The following is a 24,165-nucleotide window of genomic DNA, read 5'->3' as shown; positions in this document are numbered from 1 at the left end:
GAGGTTCAGTTCCTTTTTTCTGCCTATTCCATGGATTAAATTTTTGACTCTTGACACTTACTAGTTGTGTGATCTTGTTTCTTCATCTTCAAAATATGTATGAAATACCCATGCTGTTTTTGTCATGGGATAGTTTCAAGAATAAAAAAAAATGTTGTTTTTACTATCATTGTCACCAGTATTATTGTTACTCTTAGGTACTTAAGTGTAATGGTATTACCTTTAGGGTCCAAAAATTATCTTTCAGTGGAGAATATTGTGAATCACATATTCAAAATTAATAATTACCAGAGGGGAGGTGGTTAGGGGAATGGGTGAAACAGGTGAAGGAGATTAGGGAGTGCATCTGTTGTGATGAGCACAGAATGATGAATGGAAGTGATGAATTACTATATCGTACCCCTGAAACTAAAATAACACTGTATGTTAACTAACTGGAATTAAAATAAAAGCTTTTAAGAAAGAAAAAAAAAACTTCTGTGTAGAATCAGAAAAAACAAAACAAAACAAAGCCAGCCACAAGGAAGCCTGTGAGTAGACACATGCACACCTGTGTGCTAGTACGTTTGCAATGAGTGATTTGCTTCATGTCTACACCATAGCTGTTATGGAAATTAGCCACACAATTTCAGCATTGGCTTCAGTGGCTGAAGAAAGTGGGTGAACAACAACATTCTAGGCCAGATCAACATTTGCTACAATTAAGCAAAGATGATAAATTTGATTTTCCTGACTGTAACTAGACTCAAGAACAGAATTTCTGTCTGAGTTCACCTCAGTCCTTGTTGAGTATATTAAACAGACTCTCTGTTGATTTTGGTGGCATCTCAGTGCTAGGTCAGCCCTGCTAGCTGGGCTAGCAATGGGCCTGGGTCATGCCCATAACTAATCTCTCTGTTTATACCAGAAGCAGCGTTTTATGTCCATTGGGTCTTAATGAGAATGGTTTCCAGTGGAGTGCATACAAAGAGTTGCTCTATTATTTCTTCTAATTCTGGCCAACCTGGTGTAGTGGCTAAGAGCATGGACTCTAGAGCCAAACTGCCCAGGTTCAATCCCCAGTTCTTAGGCAACCTTGAGCAAGCCAGTGAACTTCCTATAAAATGAGGATCACAATAGTATCACTCATTATTATTAAAATTAGTAAGAGCAAGGAAAGTGTCTTTCACAAAATACTTTTGAATATACCTATTCCATTTCTGAATGATGCTAGAATACTAATATTTTAATACCTTTGCACTTTATAAATAAATTGCTAGTCCAGATTTTGCATTCTGAATGTTGAAAATTTTCTCTATTAATATCACAATCAATGTATAGATATTATAGTAGCTTACTTGGAGATCTGGGAATAAATATGGAACTTCCTTTCTGAATTGGTTAACTTTCTGGGCCATAAGTGCCGTGTATGTTCTGGAGTTGCTATGGGTTTAAATCTTTCAAATTTGAAAAAAAAAATAATACTTTTTATTTTCATTGAAAATACAGACTTCTATGATCTGGCAACAAATGTAAAGGTTTTTTTTTTTTTAAGATTTTATTTATTTGAGAGAGAGAGAGAAAGCAGGAGGAGGGGCAGGGTGGGGAGGGAGAGAGAATCTTGAGTAGATTCTGGGCTGAGCATGGAACCTGATGCAGAACTCCATCTCACAACCCTCTGATCATGACCTGAGCTGAAACCAAGAGTTGGACGTTTAACCAGCTGAGCCCCCTAGGTGCCCCAACAAATGTAAAGTTTTGTCAGGCTAGGTTATTTGATGAACTGACCATTTATAGCACTAAATATTGAAATTAAAGTACAAAAAATGTGCTAATAAATTTCATTCATTAAGTTAATAAGAATTTTATTACAGATTAAGGTCATTTGAATTATTATTTATTTCACAAATTAAAATAACATAAAATGAATTAGCCACTTGGTATCCATGTTAATAACTTCAGGGAGTTGATTAGCTTATCCTTGGAATTCTTCCAGACTGAATGGTATAAGAAAGTTTCCTTTAGAATTTATTTATTATTTTTTTAAAGATTTTATTTTTTATTTGACAGAGAGAGAGACACAGTGATAGAGGGAACACAAGCAGGGGGGGAGCGGGAGAGGGAGAAGCAGACTTCCCATGGAGCAGGGGGCCCAATGTGGGGCTCGATCCTGAGCCTAAGGCAGACACTTAAAGACTGAGCCACCCAGACGCCCCCTCCTTTAGAATTTAAACAGAAATTGATTCTGTTTAAGATAGTCAGTATGCATTTAAAAATATTCCGAATTACATTTTATCAAGTAAATATTATAGTGCCATCATTAGCTTATTATTAATGTGTCTGTAAAATGTTAGCTAGTCCTTGTGATGGATATGAGAAGCAAGTGTGTGGTTATCAAAGAAGATCAGCAAATTTTATTTCATTGAAATGCCTTATCAGCCTGTCAAAAAAATTAAGCGTAGAAATAGAGAAAAAGATTCTCACTGCCAAAGTTGAGATAGGATTATTGGAAAAGATGAAGAAACTGTTCCCTGTCTGAAGTTTCAAATCTATGGAAAGGATCCTGAAGTGACATGTGGAAGAGCAAGAATTAGTTCCTGTTAACCAGCAAAGGACAGGAAGTAAATCTCCCTTACTAAACAATATGCTTTCATCAGGTTAGAGACTTTATTCTACCCTAATTTCTCAGAATTTAACCCGAAGTATAGCATCTCTGAGGTGTTCAATAATAAAAGTCTGGTCAAAAGTTAACAAAAAAATTATGAAATGAGGGTCAATAGATCACTTATGAAAGATTATAACAGTTTCTGTACCTCTATTAGGAACTCATTCATTGACTTAAAAAGGATATTAAGATTTAAAATATATATAACAGCATTGGGTAAATGTTTGAAGGAAAACCAAGAGAAAGGTGTCAAGAAATCCTAAAAAGTGAAGGGAAGTTAAATGATATGAACATTTTAAGAGGGTTGTATGAAAGCATATGGCATATGGTTTTTATTCACAGTGATTTTTTGGGCTGCTAGAATCAGAATGAGCTATGTAATTAGACAACCTGTTCGTAATTATTACCGTGATTGACATTATTTGAAGCACATTCATGATTGTTCCATAAGACCCAGGATTATCATAATTAATGAAAACATGAGTGACTAATTGATGATAACTTCTGCCCTATCAATACTGCTATACTATTCAGGGTCTTGAATAAGTCTGCAGAAGGTTCGTAATTTACTTGTATATAATGCAGTACATTTTGTGTTCCATCTTAGTATTTTCCCTTAGCTGTGCCACATTTTGGATAATATGAGATGTGACACATTCAACTTGGATGTTACAAACAAAACATAAGGCAGCTGACTCCCATGTAGTCATGGGAGAGACAACTTAACTGATTTTCTCTGTGTTAGTCACATGTGAGAATATAGCAGTTCATAGAAACCTGTGCAGGGGGTTATTTGGGGTTATGAGAGGCTTACAAAGTCATTTGAGATAGGCTTATAGAAATATAATTGCTTTTTTAGTTTATGCATTGAATAAGACATCTTAGAACATTTGTGGCTTGGCAGGAGATAAAATGTGGTTGATAGTTAAAAGAAATAAGAACATATAGAACTCATTTTAGTTACTTACTGTAAAGCTTGTGTAAAAATCCCAGAATAATGTTATATCACTAGAGATCTGCCCGGATTATTGTGTTTATGTATCATTTTCTGTTAAAGGTTATGTAAACAAATACAGAAGTAAAATTTTCAGTATAGTGCTTGTTTCATCATAGGCATTAATGATGATTATTTTAAAAATTATTCTTCAGTGGCTACTATACATGTGTGTTTACACAAGTTCGATTTTAATATAAATGGAGTGCTTTAACAAACTGCCCGTGAAAATAATTATTAACATCTTGGGCATGTGTCTTTTAAACATGAGATTTTAAAATGTTAATTTTTAAGATACATTGCTATAGGGAAGTACCATTTACTTTCACTAGCTCTTTAGTTTTATTTCATCCATCCTTATGATTTAGCTGTCTATAAAATGTTAACTAATCAGCTAAATAATGACATAATATTTCACAAGTACATTTAGCTAACTTTCAACTGAGTAAAGTTGAAATACTTTTGGACATTTTAGAACTTTGTAAAAGCAGGACAACAATATAAAATTACAGAGTAAAATTCTTTGAATATTTTAGGAAACTTGGAATCCAAATAATTTCTAATTTTTACAAATATGGTATTGTGTTGTTTACAAAGATGATACTTGAGGTTACAGAGATACTGTATCACATAAATAAAACCTGATTAATATTTTTCCTCCATATATTTGCTTTTCTTTTTTGAATTCTTGGTCATATTCCTCAGCTTTAACCTTTGCCATGTGAATAAGTCACAAAGAACAAGACTGAAAAAACCAAACTATGCAAAGCTCTATCATTTGTTCTAGTCTTGTGTAGAAAGGGGCTCAGATTAGTAATGCTTTATGTGGCATTTTGTTGAACCTATGAAATCTTAAATGTCTTTATCTCATGGTAGAGTAGATTTCCAGAGGGGTAAAACATAAATAACATATTATATCTTATTTCTTTGTATTGATAAATCAATTGAGGTTGAATCGAGCTGGTCAGAGACATTGAAAGCATTTCTACCCATAACCTTCCCTCTATTCTCTACTCCCATAGTACTTTATTTATGCTACTAATATTTCACCCATCAGATGGCACTAATGATTTGTACACTTATCTGTCTCCCTTAGCATAATGGGAGTTGCTTGGAGGCAGAAATTGGGTCCCAGCTGTGTTTGTTTCCCCAACCCCTAAAAGGATGTCCCATATACAAAGCAATCAGTAAGCATGTATAGAATTAGATTGCATTGTTCAAATATTTTTTGTCAGATATTCTTACTGATTTGACTCTATGGATTAGAAATGTACCTTTATCTATATCCAACAGGACATCTAGATTTTAGAGAAATAATTGCTACGATGTCTTATGGTCACAAAGATAATGTCCATACTTCGTGATCTTTAGCATAATTATGCAATATTGCCCTATATTTGTTTCTGGTTGCTCCTTGCCCTTGTCCACTTTCCACTATTTATTCATAATCTCTCTAAATGTAGGTCTGGTGATGTCACTTCTTAATTCTAGCTTCCTCACTTGGCATGGAGGATCCTTGATGATTTTGTTCCTGTCTGTCTCTCCAGGATAATCACTAGTCATTTACCCCATTGTAAATGACTTCTGCCACACAAAAATTGGTAGTCTCCCAAACAAGCCATTAAATCTCCATGACTTTTCCAAGATACTCCTTTCTGTCCCAAATGCCCTTTTCTGCTGTTTCTGTCTAGAAAACTCAAATCATCCTTAAAAATTCGACACCAACTCTCAGTTCAGAGGCTTTTCCTGCCTTCCCCCAGGCAGAACAAATCACAGCCTTCTTTGTATAGGCACACCATCTCCTGAACCTGCTTCCACTTTTACATACAGCAGGTGGTTTTGTAATATTTGTTTTCATCGCTGTCTCTCCTTTTACTACTCTAAAATCTTTGAAGGTCGAGTCCATGTCTTTGTTATCTTTTTTATCTTTAGAACCAGGCATACCATCTGGGATATAGCAGGTGCTCAATAAATATTTGTAGAACAAATTCTCTTATTTAATCTTCACAACCACATATGTTTACAAATGAAGGTGCTGAAGTCTAAAAATATTGAGTAACTCAGCTAGTGAGTGGCAGATACTTTACTTTGAGCATAGGACACTTTCATCAACTTCGCGGGAGCGCACCTGCCTTTTCTCCCAGGAATACCAAAGAGCCATTTGTGTTCATATCCATCCTCCTAGAAAATTGAGTCCTTGTGGCCTCTCTGATAGAATCCACTGCTGCCCTGAGAATTGTTTTTTTTGCTCTTTTCATGCCTATGAGCACCTCACCACTACTTGAATTGGCTCAGGCTTGGCTGTCATCTTTGTCTGGTTTGATGTATCTGACTTTTCTTTGATCTTGATTCAGATTAGTCTCTGATTGTTTTTCTTTCTTTCCTGGTGAAAAAGTGTCCACCTTATATTGCTCTTCACTAAAACTACTCAGACTTCCTGTAGAAACTTGATGATAGTACCTCCTGTTTTCCTACTCATCACCATGCCTGTGGCTGGACCAGGCATATTCACTGTTAACCCTTTAGAATTTGACATGTCCAGGCAGAAGCCATTTTGAGATGTTAAGGAATATAATTAGTCAAGTGTATCTAATGCTGCAATAAGAATTCTTTTTTTTAATTTTATTTTACTGTATTATGTTAGTCACCATGCAATACATCATTAGTTTTTGATGTAGTGATCCATGATCCATTGTTTTCGTATAACACCCAGTGCTCCATGCAATACATGCCCTCCTTAATAACTCCCTTTATGAATGTTACTAAACACCAGTCTATGAAATGCTAATATTGTAAGAAATAATAAAAGAAGAGTAGATTCTGAGATTTTATTTATATTTTTATATGAACTACAATTTACTGCCAAAAGTTGATTAATACTTGCTCCTTAGATGCAGGCCTTTACTTTCAGTTGCCTGTAGCATATTGCTTTTTGGGTGTTTACCGTCGCATTATCTGTGACATGTCTAAAAGTGATCGTTTTAACTTGCCCTCCAAAGCAAACTTTTTTCCACTACTCCATTTCTTTCAGTAGCTTCCACCCCCCCACTTTAAAAAAATTCCATCAAGTCATCTCTTAATACTTTCTCTCCATCATCTGCTAAGGGAGCCAGGGCATTGAGGTATCAACATTGGTGGATTTTTTCACTCAAAATATCTCTCAGATACAACAGTCCTTCGGCAGCACCTTGTTCTAACACATCATCACCACCTCCCCTCTGAGAACCATAGCCACTTTCTACCTCCCGTCTCTGCATACATCAAGCCTCCCTGTATACCACAGATAAGTTAATTTTCCTAAGACACTACTTTTATTATGTCATTATGCCTGCTACTGCCTATTTATTAAGACCAAACTCTTCTACCTGGTAACTAAGGATTCACACAGAGGAACTTTTTTTCATGTTTTCTCTGCCTGGATTTGTCCTTTTTTAAAAAGCTGCTTCCCCCATTCATCTAAGTAACGCTTCACCCTTCAACAACCCACTTTAATGTCACTTCCCTTGTGAAGCCTTTTCTGAACTAATTAATCATTTCATCCTTTGTGTTTTATAACATCCATCATATTATAATACAGTTAGCTGTTTATTGATCTTTCTCTTACACTTTTGAGTTCTTTAAGGTTAGGAACTAAGTTTCAGTCTTATATTTCCTCCCCAGACACAGCACCATATCTGGCACAGAGTAGGAATTGAATACATATTTGTTAAATGAACGAATAAAAAAAAATAAGGGGGGCTTTCTTTTTTTCCATGTGATATTCTCAACTCTGAGTTTATTCACACTTTCTTTACCTACCTGAAAAATCTTTTCACTATTCTCCAAAAATTCAAATGTAATATCTTTTTGAAAATAGTTCAATACAAAATGATATATTTGGTATTATTTGAACTGTTTAAATGTAGACACATATTGCAACAACTCCAAGAAGGGTCTATATTAGAGTGGTAGGACTTATTCTTACTATTAACATTAAACTTATTTAAACAAATTTTAAAGTTCCACATTTTACCTTGTTGTGCTGCTTTGATAGAATAGCTTATCATGGTGACGTTAAAATATGAACTAGAATAAAAGCTGTTAAATATACACCATAAATATATTATTTCCTACACACACACACACACACATACACACACACACACACACACACACACACCCCTTTAAAGTTCCTTCAAGGATCAGAACAAATTCTACTTCTTCCATTAAACTTTGATTTTTTTTTTTAAAGATTTTATTTATTTATTTGAGAGAGAGAGAATGAGAGCCAGAGAGCACAAGAGGGAAGAGGGTCAGAGGGAGAAGCAGACTCCCCGCTGAGCAGGGAGCCCGATGTAGGACTCGATCCCAGGACTCCAGGATCATGACCTGAGCCGAAGGCAGTCGCTTAACCAACTGAGCCACCCAGGCGCCCTACTTCTTCCATTAAACTTTGTATAAATCCATTTTACAGATTTTTTTCCTCAGATTTCCTTTGGCATTTCTAGTGTGTAACAGAAAACCATTATTTTGTTCAGTGTTTGGTCTCTTATCTCATATTAGAGCCAGGATTTCTTGAACTTTATTTTGAAACTTTCATGGTCTCAGGTTGACAGTAGGCAATTAATCAATACTTTGTAATTGTTGCTGTTACTATTATTGTTGTTGTGGATCAAGGGGGGAGGGCGCTAACAGGTGACTAATAAGCTAAGACCTTTTTTTTTTTTAATATGACACAGGTTTTGATAAAAAATTGGCACCTTCTCTCCTGGAATCTCTTTGTAGTTTTCTTAAATTGGGTTTGCCTCTGGCTAGAATTTTTTTTTCTTCCTTAATTTAAAGTGTTCTCTCTTCTGAGTTTTGTGAGTGTTCTGCCAGGCTTTTCTTTCTTCTTCTTTTTTTCTCCTCTCTTTTAATCTCTTTTAATGCCTTTTGTTTCTCAGTTACACAATGTCATTTTCTCCAACAATTGGCTAATGACTCAACGTTACTAAACTTAAACAGTTTCTTGAAATTCTACCGATGGGGCAAAGGTTTGGTGTTTTTGTTTTCCTCCAGAAGCATGAAGCAACATATCATGTATAACTTATATTTCCTTAAACAAGAGAGTTTCATTTTAGAAATTTACCTTAGGTTTCACATTTGTAATTACTTAGCCATTTACTTTATATCATTTAAAAATCACATTGCTAGCAAACTAAGATATGTGGACTAAATTTTCATATTGATCATATATATTTATTGTTGTTAAATATTAAAAATTAGGATTCAAATAAAACACTACTTTAAGTTTATTTTACACTGTGGTTTCAATCAGACGTTTGAGTTACATAATGGAGTGGGCAATCACTATTTAAAGAATTGAATATTATTTTTCCTTCAGAATGAAAACCACATATTCAATTGGTATTTCTTATAAATAAAAGTGTTCATTGTTCAAGCTGAAGTATAATGATATATTCCATGTTCCCACCCATTAATTTCAATATCAAATAGTTTTAATGTGCATTTTTAAATTGAATGAGTAACAAGATTGCATACCTGCTTAAAATTAACATTAACATTTTCATTTTGGAAACATGATTTTCTCTTACTTTCTCAGTGTAGGCCATCTGTCTTTTTAGTCTTAAAATTTTAAATCACAAGGGCCAATTTCACTCTCCTTAATTTGTCTTGAATTAGGAACTTAATTTGAGAAGAAATGCAGTATCAGTTTATGTCATAATTGTCAGTTTGTTGTAAGTTTGGACTTCTCACCGTGGGCTCTTACTGTCTGGAGCAGACTTCTGGGACCGTTCAAACCCAGTTCAGTGCCATGGAGTATGGACCACTGGTGTGAAACTCTCAGACCAAAAAAGGACTGAAGAAATTAGATCTATAGTCCACAGACTATAAAAATATCCTATTAGAAATAAACATTATAGTATACAGTTGGCTGGAGAACTAATTAAATTATTGATTAAACATACTAAATCATTGAACAAATGATGATGAAGTAAGATGCTTTAAAAGAACACACATATATAATGCCTAGTTAACTATTCCTTTTTTAGCATAGTTATTCTCCATTTCCATTTTTGTAAAAATCCAGGATTGGTGTACTCCCGGCTTGAAATTACAATTCACTCAGAAATAACATGCTGTTTATCTGCTGGCTCAAAACTAGGAGGCTCCAGGAGTGAGCTCAGAATTAGCTATAGGAATTTAAGTGTTGCGGTCTTTAATCTCTGTAATGATACTCCTCAGGTCCCAACTACCTAGGGACTGTTTAGCCCTTGTTATCTCTTGGAACTTCTTTTGTCTCTCCCTCCTCCCTCAATGAAGGCAGGAGGCCAGGAGGACTAATAGCTGCCAGCATTTTTGTTAACAAAACCCAAGCTATTTCCTTAAAGCAGGCTCCTTAAAACAAAACGACAGAGAAGTACTTTTTCTTTACAGTTTATTTCTAACATAACAAATAAGCTTTTATCAGAGTAAATACAAAGGTCTAAACATCACACAGAATAGAAGTCTTATGATTTTGTTTGTTTTCACAACTTTATGGTAATGGTTATTAATACCTATTGCTCTCCACTTTATGTTCATTATCCTGAAGTCGCATGTATATCCACAAATATTACAGTTTTATGTCAATATGCCTTTTGCTATTTGTTGTGGTCTCCTGAGATTCTTTCAGAAGATAAATGGCCTGTGTGTGTGTGTGTGTGTGTATGTATGTGTGTGTTTGTGTGTGTATGTGTGTGTGAGAAAATGAGGTCAGGGGAGGAGGGAAGAAAAGTGGACAGATCAGTGAGAGAGAGAATAAGGTGTTCAAATGGTATTACCAATAAGTGGTATACATAGCAAAATGGCCCTGAAATCCAGAAATTTAGTTCTTATTCCTCTGATGAGCTTAGCCAAAAAGGTTATTTGGGACTGGAATTGTCCCCTTGATCCTGTAGAACACACAAACAAGCTTAGTCTGTTTCATTTACATGCCCACTGTCTGAATTTGCTCTAGCCTCTGTGAAGGCATCGTCCACTGTTTTTAAATCTATTTAGGGCCCATTGTAGCCCATTGATTTTGTTTCATGTTGTGCTCAAATCAACCACCATTTTAGAGTAACTTAGAGGCATTTTATTTACTGGGTTCTCTTTGGAGTTCAGTCTCACCACGTAGGCCTATAAGCATCATCAGTGAAGTAACACACATTCTGTTCATGTTGTCACACGCATTCTGTCATAACCATGAACCACCTATGATATTGCCCCGTCTACTGTATTGCAGGAAAAACAGAGGTTTCTGACGGATGTTCTGCATGAAGTGATGCTGCTTGACGGCTTGGCCAGTTCCCATCCAGTATCACAGGAAGTGCTACAGGCAACAGATATTGACAGGGTGTTTGACTGGATCGCCTATAAAAAGGTGGGAATAGATAAGACCCAAGTGCCAATTGGATGTTTCACAATCCCAGGGCAGCCAAACTATTTCATGCGAGATGTATTCTTCTCGTCCTCCTGGCAGGTAGAAATGGACCGAGTTAGAAAATAGAGAGTCACTAGGTTCATGTCATTTTATGAGTTAGGGTTTTGCTTTATAAATCAGCAAGATGGAAATGAATGTTTGCCAAACAATGTAAAGAAATGTTGGGAGTATTAATGAATAAATGATTGGAGTCTTGATATGAAATCGCTGTACAAATGGTGTTGTGTCAGTGTCAGGTTTTATTATTATTAATAAGAGAGCTGACCTACACAGTGACAGATTATTTGTCATCAGTACCCCTTAAATACTTATTTTGCTTTGCTGATACAAATGGTTGTAGGCAGCGACATATATATTTTATAAACATTGTTTAAGGGATATTTAGGGGATTAAAGATCTTTCTTGGATAATAATCATGATAAGTGAAATTTTAAAGACTACTTTGACTGACAAAGATTTTGGACCAAGGATTAGACACAGAAATAAGACACACTCTGAACTTTTTCCCATTATTATGTGGATTAAGATTTTTCCTTTCTCTATCCCTTAGTTGTTCTAATTTAACATAAGTATGTATATCTCTTTGTTTAATACTTGTAGCTGCTTGGGAATTATCAAAATAGTGTTAAAGTCTACTTCATCTTTGGTGTAGATTGAATTGCATTTACTGGCATTTCCATGTACTTTATTGATTTATAAATGTTTTAAGTTTTTAAAACTGTTGCTAATATTTTTCCTGAAATATTTCTATTTACAACTAGAGGTCAAATAATGATTCATCAGGATTCCTTGCTACACTAATTTGGATTTTGGTTTTGTACTCCGGAAATGACTATCTATATGCTACAATATGTAAAGATTGTATCTTTACATATACAAATTCTGTTAGAAAATATCTTTTTAAGTCACTGATCATTGCATTGGCTGTAAAAGGGTTTTTGATGATTTGGAAAAATAAGTGGAAGTATAGAACCATACTTAAAATATATGTTAAAATATTGATGTAAAATATCAAAATTTAAAATATATATTATTTTTTATATATGAGGTTTTTTTATTATATATATTTTTAAATTTTTTTATTTAAATTCAGTGTAGTTAACACATACTTTATTAGTTTCAGGGGTAGAATTTAGTGATTCATCAATTGCATATAACGCGCCATGCTCACTACATCAAATGCCGTCCTTAATGCCCATCACCCAATTACCTCTTCCCCCAACCACCTCCCCTCCAGCAAGCCTGTTTGTTTCTTAGAGTTCAGTGTCTCTTATGATTTGCCTCCCTCTGTATTTTCATCTTATTTTATTTTTCCTTCTCTTTCCCTATGTTCATCTGTTTTGTTTCTTAAATTCCACATATGAGTAAAATCATATGGTATTTGTCTTTCTCTGATTGACTTATTTCACTCGGCATAATACCCTCTAGTTCCAGCCATGTCATTGCAAATAGTAAGATTTCATTCTTTTTGATGGCTGAGTAATATTCCATTGTATTTATATATCACATCTTCTTTATCCATTCATCAGTTGGTGGACATCTGGGCTCTTTTCATATTTTGGCTGTTGTGGACATTGCTGCTATAAACATTGGGAGGTGTGCCACTTTGGATTACTATGTTTGTATCCTTTGGATAAATACCTAATAGTGCAATTCAAGCATGGGGCTTGAACTCACAATTCCAAGATCAAGAGTCACTTGCATGCTCTACTGACTGAGCCAGCGAGGTGCCCCCTATCTCTTATCTTTTTGATGGTAGCCATTCTAACATTTATGTAGTAATGTCTCATTGTGGTTTTGGTATGCATTTCCCTGATGATTAGTGATGTTGAGCACCTTTTTATATGGGTCATTTGATCAATTTTCTGTCTTCTTTGGGAAAAAATGTCTATTCACGTCCTTTGCCCATTTTTAATAGATTATTTGTGGGGTTTTTTGCTATTGATTTGTGTGAGTTCTTTATACATTTTGTATATATTGCTCCCTTATCCAATATATATTTTGGGAATATTTTCTCCCATATTGTAGGTTGCCTTTTCCATTTATTGATTGTTTCTTTTGCTGTGCCAAAGCTTTTATTTTTTTTAAAGATTATTTATTTATTTATTTAATTGACAGAGAGATAGAGAGACAGCATGAGAGGGAACACAAGCAGGGGGAGTGGGAGAGGGAGAAGCAGGCTTCTGGCTGAGCAGGGAGCCCGATGCGGGGCTCGATCCCAGGACCCTGGGATCATGACCTGAGCTGAAGGCAGTTGCTTAACCAACTGAGCCACCCAGGCGCCCCGCTGTGCCAAAGCTCTTAGTTTGATATAATCCCAATTGTTTATTTTGCTTTTGTTGCCTGTGTTTTTGGTGTCTTATCCAGGAATTCATTGCCAAGACTGAAGTCAAGGATCTTTTCCCTTATGTTTTCCTTTAGGAGTTTTATGGTTTCAGGCCTTATATTGAAATATTTGATTCATTTTTAACTTTTTTTTAAGATTATTTATTTATTTATTTATTTGAGACAGAGAGAATGAGAGAGAGAGAACACACGAGAGGGGGAAGGGTCAGAGGGAGAAGCAGACTCTCCGCCAAGCAGGGAGCCCAATGCGGGACTCGATCCAGGGACTCCTGGGTCATGATCTGAGCCAAAGGCAGTCGCTTAACCAACTGAGCCACCCAGGCTCCCCATTTTTAGTTAACTTTTGTGAGTGGTGTAAGATAGGGGTTCAGTTTCATTCTTTTGCATAGGGATATCCAGTTTTCTCAAGACCATTTATTGTAAAGACACCCCATTGTGTATTCTTGGTGCTCTTGTCACAAATTAGTTGACCACATATGCTTGGATTTATATCTAGACTCTCTTTTCTTTCTGCTCTACTGGTTCTTTGTAACTATTTTTGTTTTTGTTTTGGTTTGCCAGTACCATACTGTTTTGGTCAGTATAGCTTTGTAATATAGCTTGTATCAGGAAGTGAGATGCCTCCAGTTTTGTTCTTCTTTCTCAGGATTGTTTGGCTATTTGAAGTCTTTAGGATATGGGATTGGATGCCATTGGAATTTTGATAGGGATTGTATTGAATCTGTAGATTACTTTGGGTAGTAGAGAGATTTTCACAGTATTAATTCTTCCAATCCAAGATCATCTGATATCTTTCCATTTATTTGTGTCTTCTTCAATCTCTTTCATCAATGTCTTATGGTCTCAGTGTACAAGTCTTTCATTTCCTTGGTTAAATGTATCCCTATGTATTCTTTGCCTTTGATGCTATTGTAAATGGGATTGCTTTTTGAATTTCTCTTTTAGATAGTTCATTGTTAGCATATAGAAACACAACTGATTTCTGTATGTTGAATTCGTATCTTGCAGTTCTATCGAATTAATGTATTAGTTGCATTTTTGGTGGAGTCTTTAGGGTTTTCTATATATCAGACCATATCATCTACACAAAGAGATAATTTTACTTCTTCCTTGTTGATTCAGATACCTTTTTAATTTTTTTTTATGTTCTTGTCTAGTTGCTATGGCTAGGATTTCTAGTACTGTGTTGAATAGAAATGGTGAGAATGGGCATCCTTGTCATTCCTGATCTTAGAGGAAAGGCTTTTAACTTTCACCACTTAGTATGATGTTAGCTATGGGCTTGTCTTCATATCTATGTATCTTTACGCTTTAAGTACCACTAAAATTCTGTCCTTCCTGTGTGTTTTCAAGTGATGATGGATCTACAGTATTTTCAAAGGAGACTTCACAAGAAGGAAGTTTTAACAGCTATACTGAGGTATAATTAAAATACAGTAAACTGTACGTGTTTAAAAGGTACAATTTGATATATTCTGACATATGTATACACAGTGAAAACATTACCATGATCCATTTAATGAGCATATCCATCAAATGTTTTCTCATGCCTCTTTGTAATCACTTTCCCATCTCTCCTCTCTTCTTCATTGATCAACTTTTTCACTATCGATTAAATTGCATTTTCTAGAGTTTTATATAAATGAAATCATTAAGTATGTACTCGTACTTGTTTTTGTCTGCTCTCTTTCACTCAACCTAATGATTCTGAGATACATTCATGGTGTAGAATATATGGATACAATACAATTTCTACATTCTCCTGGATATTTGGGTTGTTTCTAGTTTTTGTCTGTTACAAATAAAGCTGCTATAAACATTTGTGTGCAGGTCTTTGTATGTATATTTGCTTTTATTTCTCTTGGGTAAATACCTAGAAGTGGAATGTCCAGGTAATATGAAGGTATGTTCAATGTTTTAAGACTGCTGATCTGTTTTCCACTGTAGTTGTACCATTGTATCATGGCATATTCCCGCTGAACATGTATCAAAGTCCTACTTTCTCCACATCTTCACCAACATAAACATGGTATAATCAGTTCTTTTAATTTTAGATATTTTTAAAAAGATTTTGTTTATTTATTTGAGAGAGAGAGAGAGAGCATGAGCTGGAGTGGAGGGGGAGAAGGGAAGGAGAAGCAGACTCCTTGCTAAGCAGGGAGCCCAACATGGTGCTCAATACCACGACCCCAAGATCATGACCTGAGCTGAAACACTTAAACGACTGAGCCACTCAGGCACCCCTAATTTTAGATATTGTAATGGTATCTCACTGTAGTTGTATATTACATTTCCATAACCACTAATGATATTGACCAGTTTTTCATTTGCATATTTTCCCTCAAATATCTTCATTAGTGAAGAGTCAGTTCAAATCCTTTGCCCATGTTTTTTTTTAATTTGTTTGTTTTCTTATTACTGAGGTTTTTAAAAAAGATTTTATGTATTTATTTGAAAGAGAGCATGAGCCAGAGGGAGGAGCAGAGGGAGAGGGATAAGCAGACTCTGCACTCAGCGTGGAGCCTGCTGTGGCGCTCAGTCTCATGACCCTGAGATCATGACCTGAGCCAAAAATCAAGAGTTGGACGCTTAACACACTAAGCCACCTAGGCACCTCTCTTATGATTTTTGAAGATTCTTCATATACTCTGAATACAGGTTCTTTATCAGATATATGATATGCAAATAATATTTTTCCCGACTTGTGACCTGACCCTTATTTTCATAATAGTGAATTATTTCATTATTTAGAAATTTTGTATCTATGTTCATGAGGGATATGCGTCTGTAGTTTTGTTTTCTTGTAACATCTTTTTCTGGTTTTGTTATCACTATAATGCTAGCCTCATAGAAACTATTACCTTTTATTTTTTTTCAAATTTCTGGGAGAATTTATATAGAATTTATGTATGTGTGTATATATATATGTGTATATATACACATATATATTGTTGTTAAATATGTGGTAGAATTTATCAGTACAGCAAGTGAACCAATATAGCCTGGAATTCCTTCATGGGAAGATTTTTAACTAGTAACTTAATTTTGATAATATTAGCAGGTTATTCAGGTTATTTATGCTTCTTGAGTAAGCTTTGTATCTCTTATAGGATTTGGCTCATTTCATCTAAGAAGTTTAATTTATTGGCATCAAGTTGTACATGATATTCTCTTATCCTTTTAATAACCACAGAATCTCTAATAACGTCACCTCTTTAACTCCAGATATTGTTAATTTTTGTCTTATCCTTATTGTTCTAATTAGTGTAGCTAGAAGTTTATACATTTCATTTTCCAAAGTCCAGCCTTTGGTTTAATTGAGTCTTACTCTTACTTTCTATGTCATAGATTTCCTCTCTAATCGTTACTATTTCCTTCTTTTTTACTTTGGATTTATTCTTTTTTCTGGTTTCTTAAGTGTAAGTTCAGATTATTAATTGGAGACCTTTCTTCTATTTTAATTTAGATGTTTATTCCATAAATTTTCTCTTAAGTGTACTGCCTAAGGTATTTCTCAGATTTTGATACATTGAGGTTTCATTTTCATTCACTTTAAGAGACTTTCTAAATTTCCTATTTGATTTATTAGTTGCCTCATTCGTTATTTAACTTGTGTTATTTAGTTTACAAATATTTGAAGATTTTCCAGAATTTTTTTCTCTTATTTATTTCTTACTTAATTCTAGTGTGGTCAGTAAAACATATTCTGTAAGACTTGAATTTTCTTAGAGATGAAGCTTGTTTTATGGCCCGGAATTTGGTGTCTGTTGGTAACCGTTCCATATGCACTTCAAGAGAAAGTGTATTCCACTGTTGTTGACTGGAATATATTATGCCAATCAGGTCAAGTTGGTTGATAGAGGTGTTCGAGTTTTTTATATCCTTACTGATTTTCTGTCTACTTGTTCATCATGCTTTCTTGATGAGCCCTCATTGTTCAGATTCACTCACATCATACTGAATCAAACATCTAAAAATTTAGTGAAAAATAGCGGCCCAGGTACTGTTGGTATATCTGAAAAATAATTTTCAAGTGTAAATGTGGAAAAATAAAGATTAGAACAATTTGGCTGAAATATCAGGGACTTAAGATGAGAATCTCTGTATCAGGCCTTGATGTACACCTTGTGCTTTAGTCTATGTCTCTGACTTGGCTTCTCTCAGGCTCTTTCTATCAGGTAAGTTAGCAGGTAGATAATATGCAGTAACCAATTTAACTTTGTAGGTAGCATGGGTAAACCATGTCATTCTGGGATGTATGACAGGTAATATGGATAATTGTACAGCTATATGTAATATCAACTGCTAACGTTTGTTGCATGCTTACTTGGTGCCAGGCACTCTGCCAAACTTTACATCTGTGAACTCATTGAATTCTCATAATCCCCTTATTGGATTATTATTTTCATGATTCTCATTTTAAAGATGAGGACATTGAGTCATGGTGAATCTAAGGATATGTTTCCCAGGAACTTAAGTTCCAGAGCCATTGTTCTTAAAACACTACCATATTTTGTCAACCAGTTTGGCTGGAGCATTCATTCCAAAATAATTTGATAAGCCTCTGCTCATATTCCAGGCACTGTGTGCTAAGTACTAGGGATATAACAATAAGGCACAAAGGAGAGACAGCATATAAATAAGTCAGTGCAGTAACTGAGTATTAGTAGCAATATATCCATTTTAAATGTGGACACCTAACTCAAACCATCTTAAGCAATAAAAAGGAATTTGTTGACTGAATAACTGACAAATCTAAGATGTAGTAGTAGTTTTAGTAATGGTTGACTCCAGGTATTTTAACAACGTCATCAGAAATCTTTTATCAGCTTCTTAATTCTTCATCTCTATCTAGATTATTCTTAGATAGGTGGCCCCAAAGAAATTAGGCTGGTAGAGTCTTCAACTTTGTGATCCTAACGAGCTCAGAGAAAGAGCAAACTTCCTTCATCACAACAGAGTCTCTATCTGTTTCCACAAAAGGCTATGATTTTTTCCTGATTAGGTAATAGATCGCTACTGGCCAATCCCTACGTCCAAAGGATGAACAATTCCTATGGATATTCTGACTAGTTAGCATGTGTTATGAGCTTATCCTCTGGCATAAGAGGTAGACCACATAATTAATAGGCCCCTGGTATCACCTGAAGGAGGGCTTCCAAAAAAAAAAAAAAGATGGTTGGAAAAAAGTTATGGATGTCAACCTCAGAATCTTAGGTGTTATGACAAATATGTACAGTATATAGTTCTTAGGGGAAGGGGGGAAGGTAATGACAAAAAGGCAAACAAGGACCATTCTGTAGAGGAGGTTTAGAAAAGGAAGACCATGTTGTTCCTTGATTGAGTAGAACATCAAGTTCGACATGGTTATAGAATAGTGAGGGTTTGGAGTAATAGGCAGGCTGAGGAGATAAGCCCGTAAGAACTGGAGGACCTCTTATGCAATACTAAGAAGTTTGAACTTTATCCAGCAAGCCAAGAGGAGTCAATGAAGAGTTTCAAGCAGAGGAGTAACATAATTAAAATTGTATTCTAGAAAGAATATTCCTAGAGGTGTGAAAGAGATTAAAAGAATAAATAGATCTAGACATTTTAGAAAAGATTGTAGTGACTAGAGTTGTAGCATATAGAACTTACTATTTTTTGTATCATAGTATGTGGTACTTAATAAAAAACTTTTTGCTCCTGCTTTTCTGTGCTCTACTCCCTGAAGATCCCTGTTACTAAACAACATTAACCTCTGCCAACAATCAACCTCTCATTGCATCAGTGCTTTGTTGGCTTATCATGTCTTGTAATTATTCCTTTAATAATTATTCAAATTATGCCCACTTCTGTTTTTTTTGTTGTTGTTGTTATTCTTCCTGCATAGTAATTTAATTACACTTTAAATAACTTTTTTAAATAGCAGTGTATTATAGGGGTAGAGAATATTATACGGAAATAAAGGTTAGGAACCAACAGACCAAATACTAATTTTTGTAGATTTGAATTTAAGAACTGAGTGGTTTTGAATAAATAGTGATGTTAAATACAGATGGTGTCAAGGCCAAGATTTAAAGAAAGATAAACTCCTAAAATTGCATACACATTTTTAGAATGGGAAGAGAAAAAAGTGAGAGATAGTCTGTTAAAAAAATTACATTCCAATGAAATAACAATTTTCCATTTTAGTAGTAATTGAAAATGAAGATACTTTTTCCTAAAGTACAATGGAAATAGGAAAATACTGTCCATAGAAAGACTGGAAAAGATGGATTGAGATAGTCTGTTTGCACTAAAAGCACAAAGGGAAATAAGAATCAATGACCCAGTGACCTGGATGATGAAAGTGAGTGAATGCTCATTAAATTTACATATGATGCCAAATTGAAGAGAATTGCTACAAGCTTGGGAGAGAGGAAGAGATTGCCAAATGACTTGAGCAAATTTAAACAGGATACTTTAAAAACAAGAATACTTTTGAACAGTTCTTGTATTAAGGCTGATATATTTTATGAAAATCCTTGTATGGCTAATGAGGAAAATGTGTACAGTTTCCATCATCTTTAGGAGTAAATATGAAAAGGCCAATCAATCATTTGCATCTGTTGTCCTTTCTGAAAACAGGTCTCCCATCCACAGCATTGTCAGCCAGGCCACGATTAGGACATGGAGAAAGCACATACCAACCCTACAAACAGAGTATGTCGTTTCTGCAGGAAAAAAATAAAAACAAATAAAATGGTCACTTCCTTCAAGAATATAACCCAGTCGTAGACATAAAACATGTGAAATGAAAACATCAATTATACTAAGAGTAACGGTGCTCATTTAATGAGCACTTACTATTTACAAGGCATCTTGTGAAATGCTTTTCATGTATTATCCCATTTATTCCTGGCAGAATACTTGGGATATAGGCATTTTTAACCCATTTTATTGATGAGGAAACTGAAACTTAAGAAATGCAGTGATTTCTACAGGGTCAGACATCTAGCGAGTGAACAAGCCAAGGATTTGAAGTCAGATCTACAACACTTTTCACAAATAAATATATTTTAAGGCAGGTTATGATATGGACTGTCTTAGTGGGTGGCCAACTTCAAGTTCTGGCCGTCTTCGATCCTCTCTTTTTCTGATCCTATTTGTCAGGAAATCTTGTTGTCTCTGCTGTCAGAGTATTTCCAGTATTTATTCTTTCTCACCCTGCTGACTTCATCTCTTATTACTGTCCCTTCACTCATGGCCCTCCTGCTCCCCCAGCTCTTTTGCTTTCCCTGAAATCCAACTAACCTCCCTCCCACACTAGGATGTTTGAACTGGCCATTCCCTCAGTAGAGAATGATGTTCCTCCAGATGTTGTCATGATTCTAACCTGTTCTTCAAGCCTTTACTGAGATGTCACCTTCTCAAATAGGCTGCCAGTTTTAACATGTCAGCTGACACCCTCATTTTTTTTCTTCACTAATTTCTCTTATTCTGAGCTACTTCCTGTTTGGGGCTGTTTTGGTAGCGATCACCTAACATGTTAGACAGTTTTTTCAAGATTATGTTTACTATATTACCTGACTTCCCACTTTCCACCATTGAATGTGAGCTTCATAGAGGGAGAGGGTCTGTCTGTGTTTTTTGTTTTCCTGTACTCATTATACTGCCTGCATATAGTAGGCACTCACTAAGTATTTGTTGAATTGAATTAAAGTAAATGTCAGGAAAGTGATACAAGCGAAACATTATGGTGTTTCAGAGGGAAAGATCCCATCTGTTTATAGGAATTAGGAAAAAGAGTTGGCACTTGAAATAGGATTAATGAGTTTCACATGTATTCCATATGAATTCCAGAGGGGGAAGGAAGATTGTGTTGTCCAACCATTCTTGTTCCTAATGGGTTCTGTCACATGTGGCCTGACCCCTGAATCCCAGACTTCATGGGACCCCTTTCCTTTCAGCTCAGCTCTTCTGCTGTCTCTGCATTCTCCTGCCTCAGGCACATCAGCCTCCTGTTCTGCAAGTCTTTCCAGCCCTTGCTCTTCTAAACAGGTCCTTCTTCATAGCCTCTGCTTTCTCACTCACAATCCACTACATACACACCGTCAGACAAATACAGCTGATGACTATTTTGGCCTCTTTGACATATTTGTGCATACTTTATTTTATAGTATGCATAGTATGTATGTATAGCTTTGCTATGCGTCTGGTATATTTTATATATGGATTAACTATAGCACTTGTGGTCACTTTTGTCCAAACAGTTGGGCAACAGGCTTTGGGTCAGGTACATAATGGCAATATACTATTAGTAGGAATAATAGTATCAGTTGCTCTTTGAGGGTCTGTTTTGCCGGTGGACATCCATTTAATTATCTCATTTACTTTCCCACTCCTGTAAGGTGCAGGAAAGTAATCTTCACTTTTCATAAGAGTAAAGAGAGGCCCAGGGAGTTTAATGGTGTTCACAGGTTCTTAGGTGTCAGACCTGGGTTTTACATCTTGTTTCTAACTCATGTTCCTTCCACTTTACCAGGACACTTTCTTTAAGTAATTGCCTATTATGTCACTGTTTCAGTAGGAAGTATGGCGGGTTACATATACTAAAGTAAGGGATTTTCCCTGAATGAAAAAGTACAGTATTTTTTAAATAAATAATGGAGTGGCATACACATAAAAATAAGGGTTACACAATCTGAAAGTAATAATCACTGGTTATGATCATCTCGTAAAGAAAATATGAACAGTTTAGGAGATTGAGAAAAATTAAGCAGAGAAGAGTGAGACAGAGGGAGGAGGGATGGAAGGAGAGAGAGAGAGAGATTGATTTAGAAACAATTGGCGATAAATCCCATCAGAAAAAGCTAAAGAACTTACATATGTCCAGCCTAGAGGAGAAAGGGCAAAGAGGTGATTTAATAATTGGCTCTAATATATGAATGGTCATTATAGGAAGGCTGCTCACTACTTCTCTGTGAACATTCAGGTCAGAGTACGATAAATAGCCTTAAATTACAGGAAGAAATTTCAGCTCCATCTAAGAAAGAATTTCTTGACATAAAAGGGAATGAAATATTTCAGTGTGAAATACCAAGGATTAGAAAATCTTCATTCTTTGATATTATTTAAAAATAAAATTAGGAACTTGCTCCCAAATTAGCAAACTAAATTGAAGAAAGGCACTAAAAAAATTCCTCCTGGATCCTGACTTCATAGTATATCATAATCAAATAATGTTTGATTTATAATCTACCGGAAATTTATTTACATGCCTATCTTTATGTGTGTATCACCCAATGTCTTGATTCTAATTATAGAAGTGTAAATGGTAAAGGCAGCAAACTACTTGTGTCTTAGGTAGAATGGGAAAATTTAGAGATAATTCCCATACATCTCTGAATCATCTGTTGATACCTGTAAAAAATCATGGAAAGAATGTCCGTGATAGAACACACTTTAGAAACTCCTTCCCTTTATTACCATGAATCTTGTCTTTGTCCTTGGCCTTGAATTACCATTTTTCTAGGCCAGAGGTGATTTTAAGAATATCATGTAAAGGAAATGCCTTTTTGCCCTTGCAAAGAAAATGTACATGGTAGGAGGAGATGACTTTATTGACATTTTTCTGATAAATGCCTTTATAACTTACTGGTAAATTATTAATTTGTGCATTTTGCTGATGGAGGCAAGTTTTCTTTTGCACATGTGTTTGACTGACTCATCACCGTCTGGCTGATAGTTCCTTTCTCAACTCTCAATACTTAAAACAGCTTGCTTTTTGAGTCACTTGTACTTCTTCCCCATTACCCGTTCCATCTATGATTTAGAGTTACTTGATGAAACTGAAAGAAAAAGTACATATTTGTGGAAATAAGTCGCAGGTTACTCCATCGTGTAAGGAATGGAATAATCCCATTGGAAGGATTCTCATACTCTCCTGCCCTTCTGTGTCTCATTGTTTTGAGATTAACTAAGAGTTCAGTATACTAGTTTTGAATTCCTCTGTTGCACACAATTTCTGTCTTTTTGGCTTTGCTGAAATGCTTAAGAAGGTACAGTGTTGGTTTTGACTTTATTTTTTTGCTCTTTTTGGGAAAGCCAGAGTGGTGATCACACAATGTAAGGAGCTTATGAGTCAGAGCTGTGTAACTCTTAGCTTGCAGAAGTTGGCTATGGCAAGATTGTGTTTCTGCAGCTTTCCGAAATACTTTCACAACTACACTTGTTCTTAGTGTTTTGCTTATGCAAAAGACTAATTCTAATGACTTTTGCAATGGTTCACTCATGCCTGACTTCATCAATAGCCAAAATTATGAATAAAAAGTACCATTTTGATTAGTATACATGGTAACATTCAAAGACTATTCCATTCCTATATGTTGCTCACCATGTGACTATATGTGATTTTAATCCCATTAGGCGAGGAGGCAGCTATAATGCATCTCAGAAAGGAGGGGGCTTCTGTTAACAGAACAAGATCAATTCAGTCAGTAAGCCTGTGAATCTTAAATTGTTTTTTACAAGATATTCAGGGAAAAGTAGCAATTGAAGATAAAAACCAAAAAGAATTGGGAATCAGCCAATGCATATTCCCCTAGCACATTTGGGGATTGCAATGTTTTGAATAGATTTTCTGGAATAACAACAGGCTTCTATGGTGGTTAGAAAAAGGACAAGTAAAGTTAGGAATAAATTAAGATTTGAAGGATAAACAAGCAAGGCAACTGGAATTAAGGGTTGACATTTTGACAAATGAGAAGTACAGAA

The 24,165-nt window shown here is 35.3% G+C and overlaps 1 protein-coding gene across 2 annotated transcripts in view; it reads left to right on the top strand.

The window, feature by feature from the left end:
• TRHDE (thyrotropin releasing hormone degrading enzyme) overlaps positions 1–24,165 on the top strand; it is a 364,016-nt gene that overhangs the window by 200,317 nt on the left and 139,534 nt on the right. For both annotated transcript variants that reach the window (XM_073900656.1, XM_025883069.2), the window contains exon 6: positions 10,885–11,022. In XM_073900656.1, coding sequence (XP_073756757.1) covers positions 10,885–11,022 — 138 coding nt within the window. The remainder of the gene's footprint in view (positions 1–10,884; positions 11,023–24,165) is intronic.

This window comes from Callorhinus ursinus, unplaced genomic scaffold (genome assembly GCF_003265705.2).
Source record: "Callorhinus ursinus isolate GAN/ISIS: 27379988/994484 unplaced genomic scaffold, GSC_fseal_2.0 scaffold14, whole genome shotgun sequence".
Taxonomy (NCBI): Eukaryota; Metazoa; Chordata; class Mammalia; order Carnivora; family Otariidae; genus Callorhinus; species Callorhinus ursinus.
This window is presented reverse-complemented; position numbering and strand designations above follow the sequence as displayed.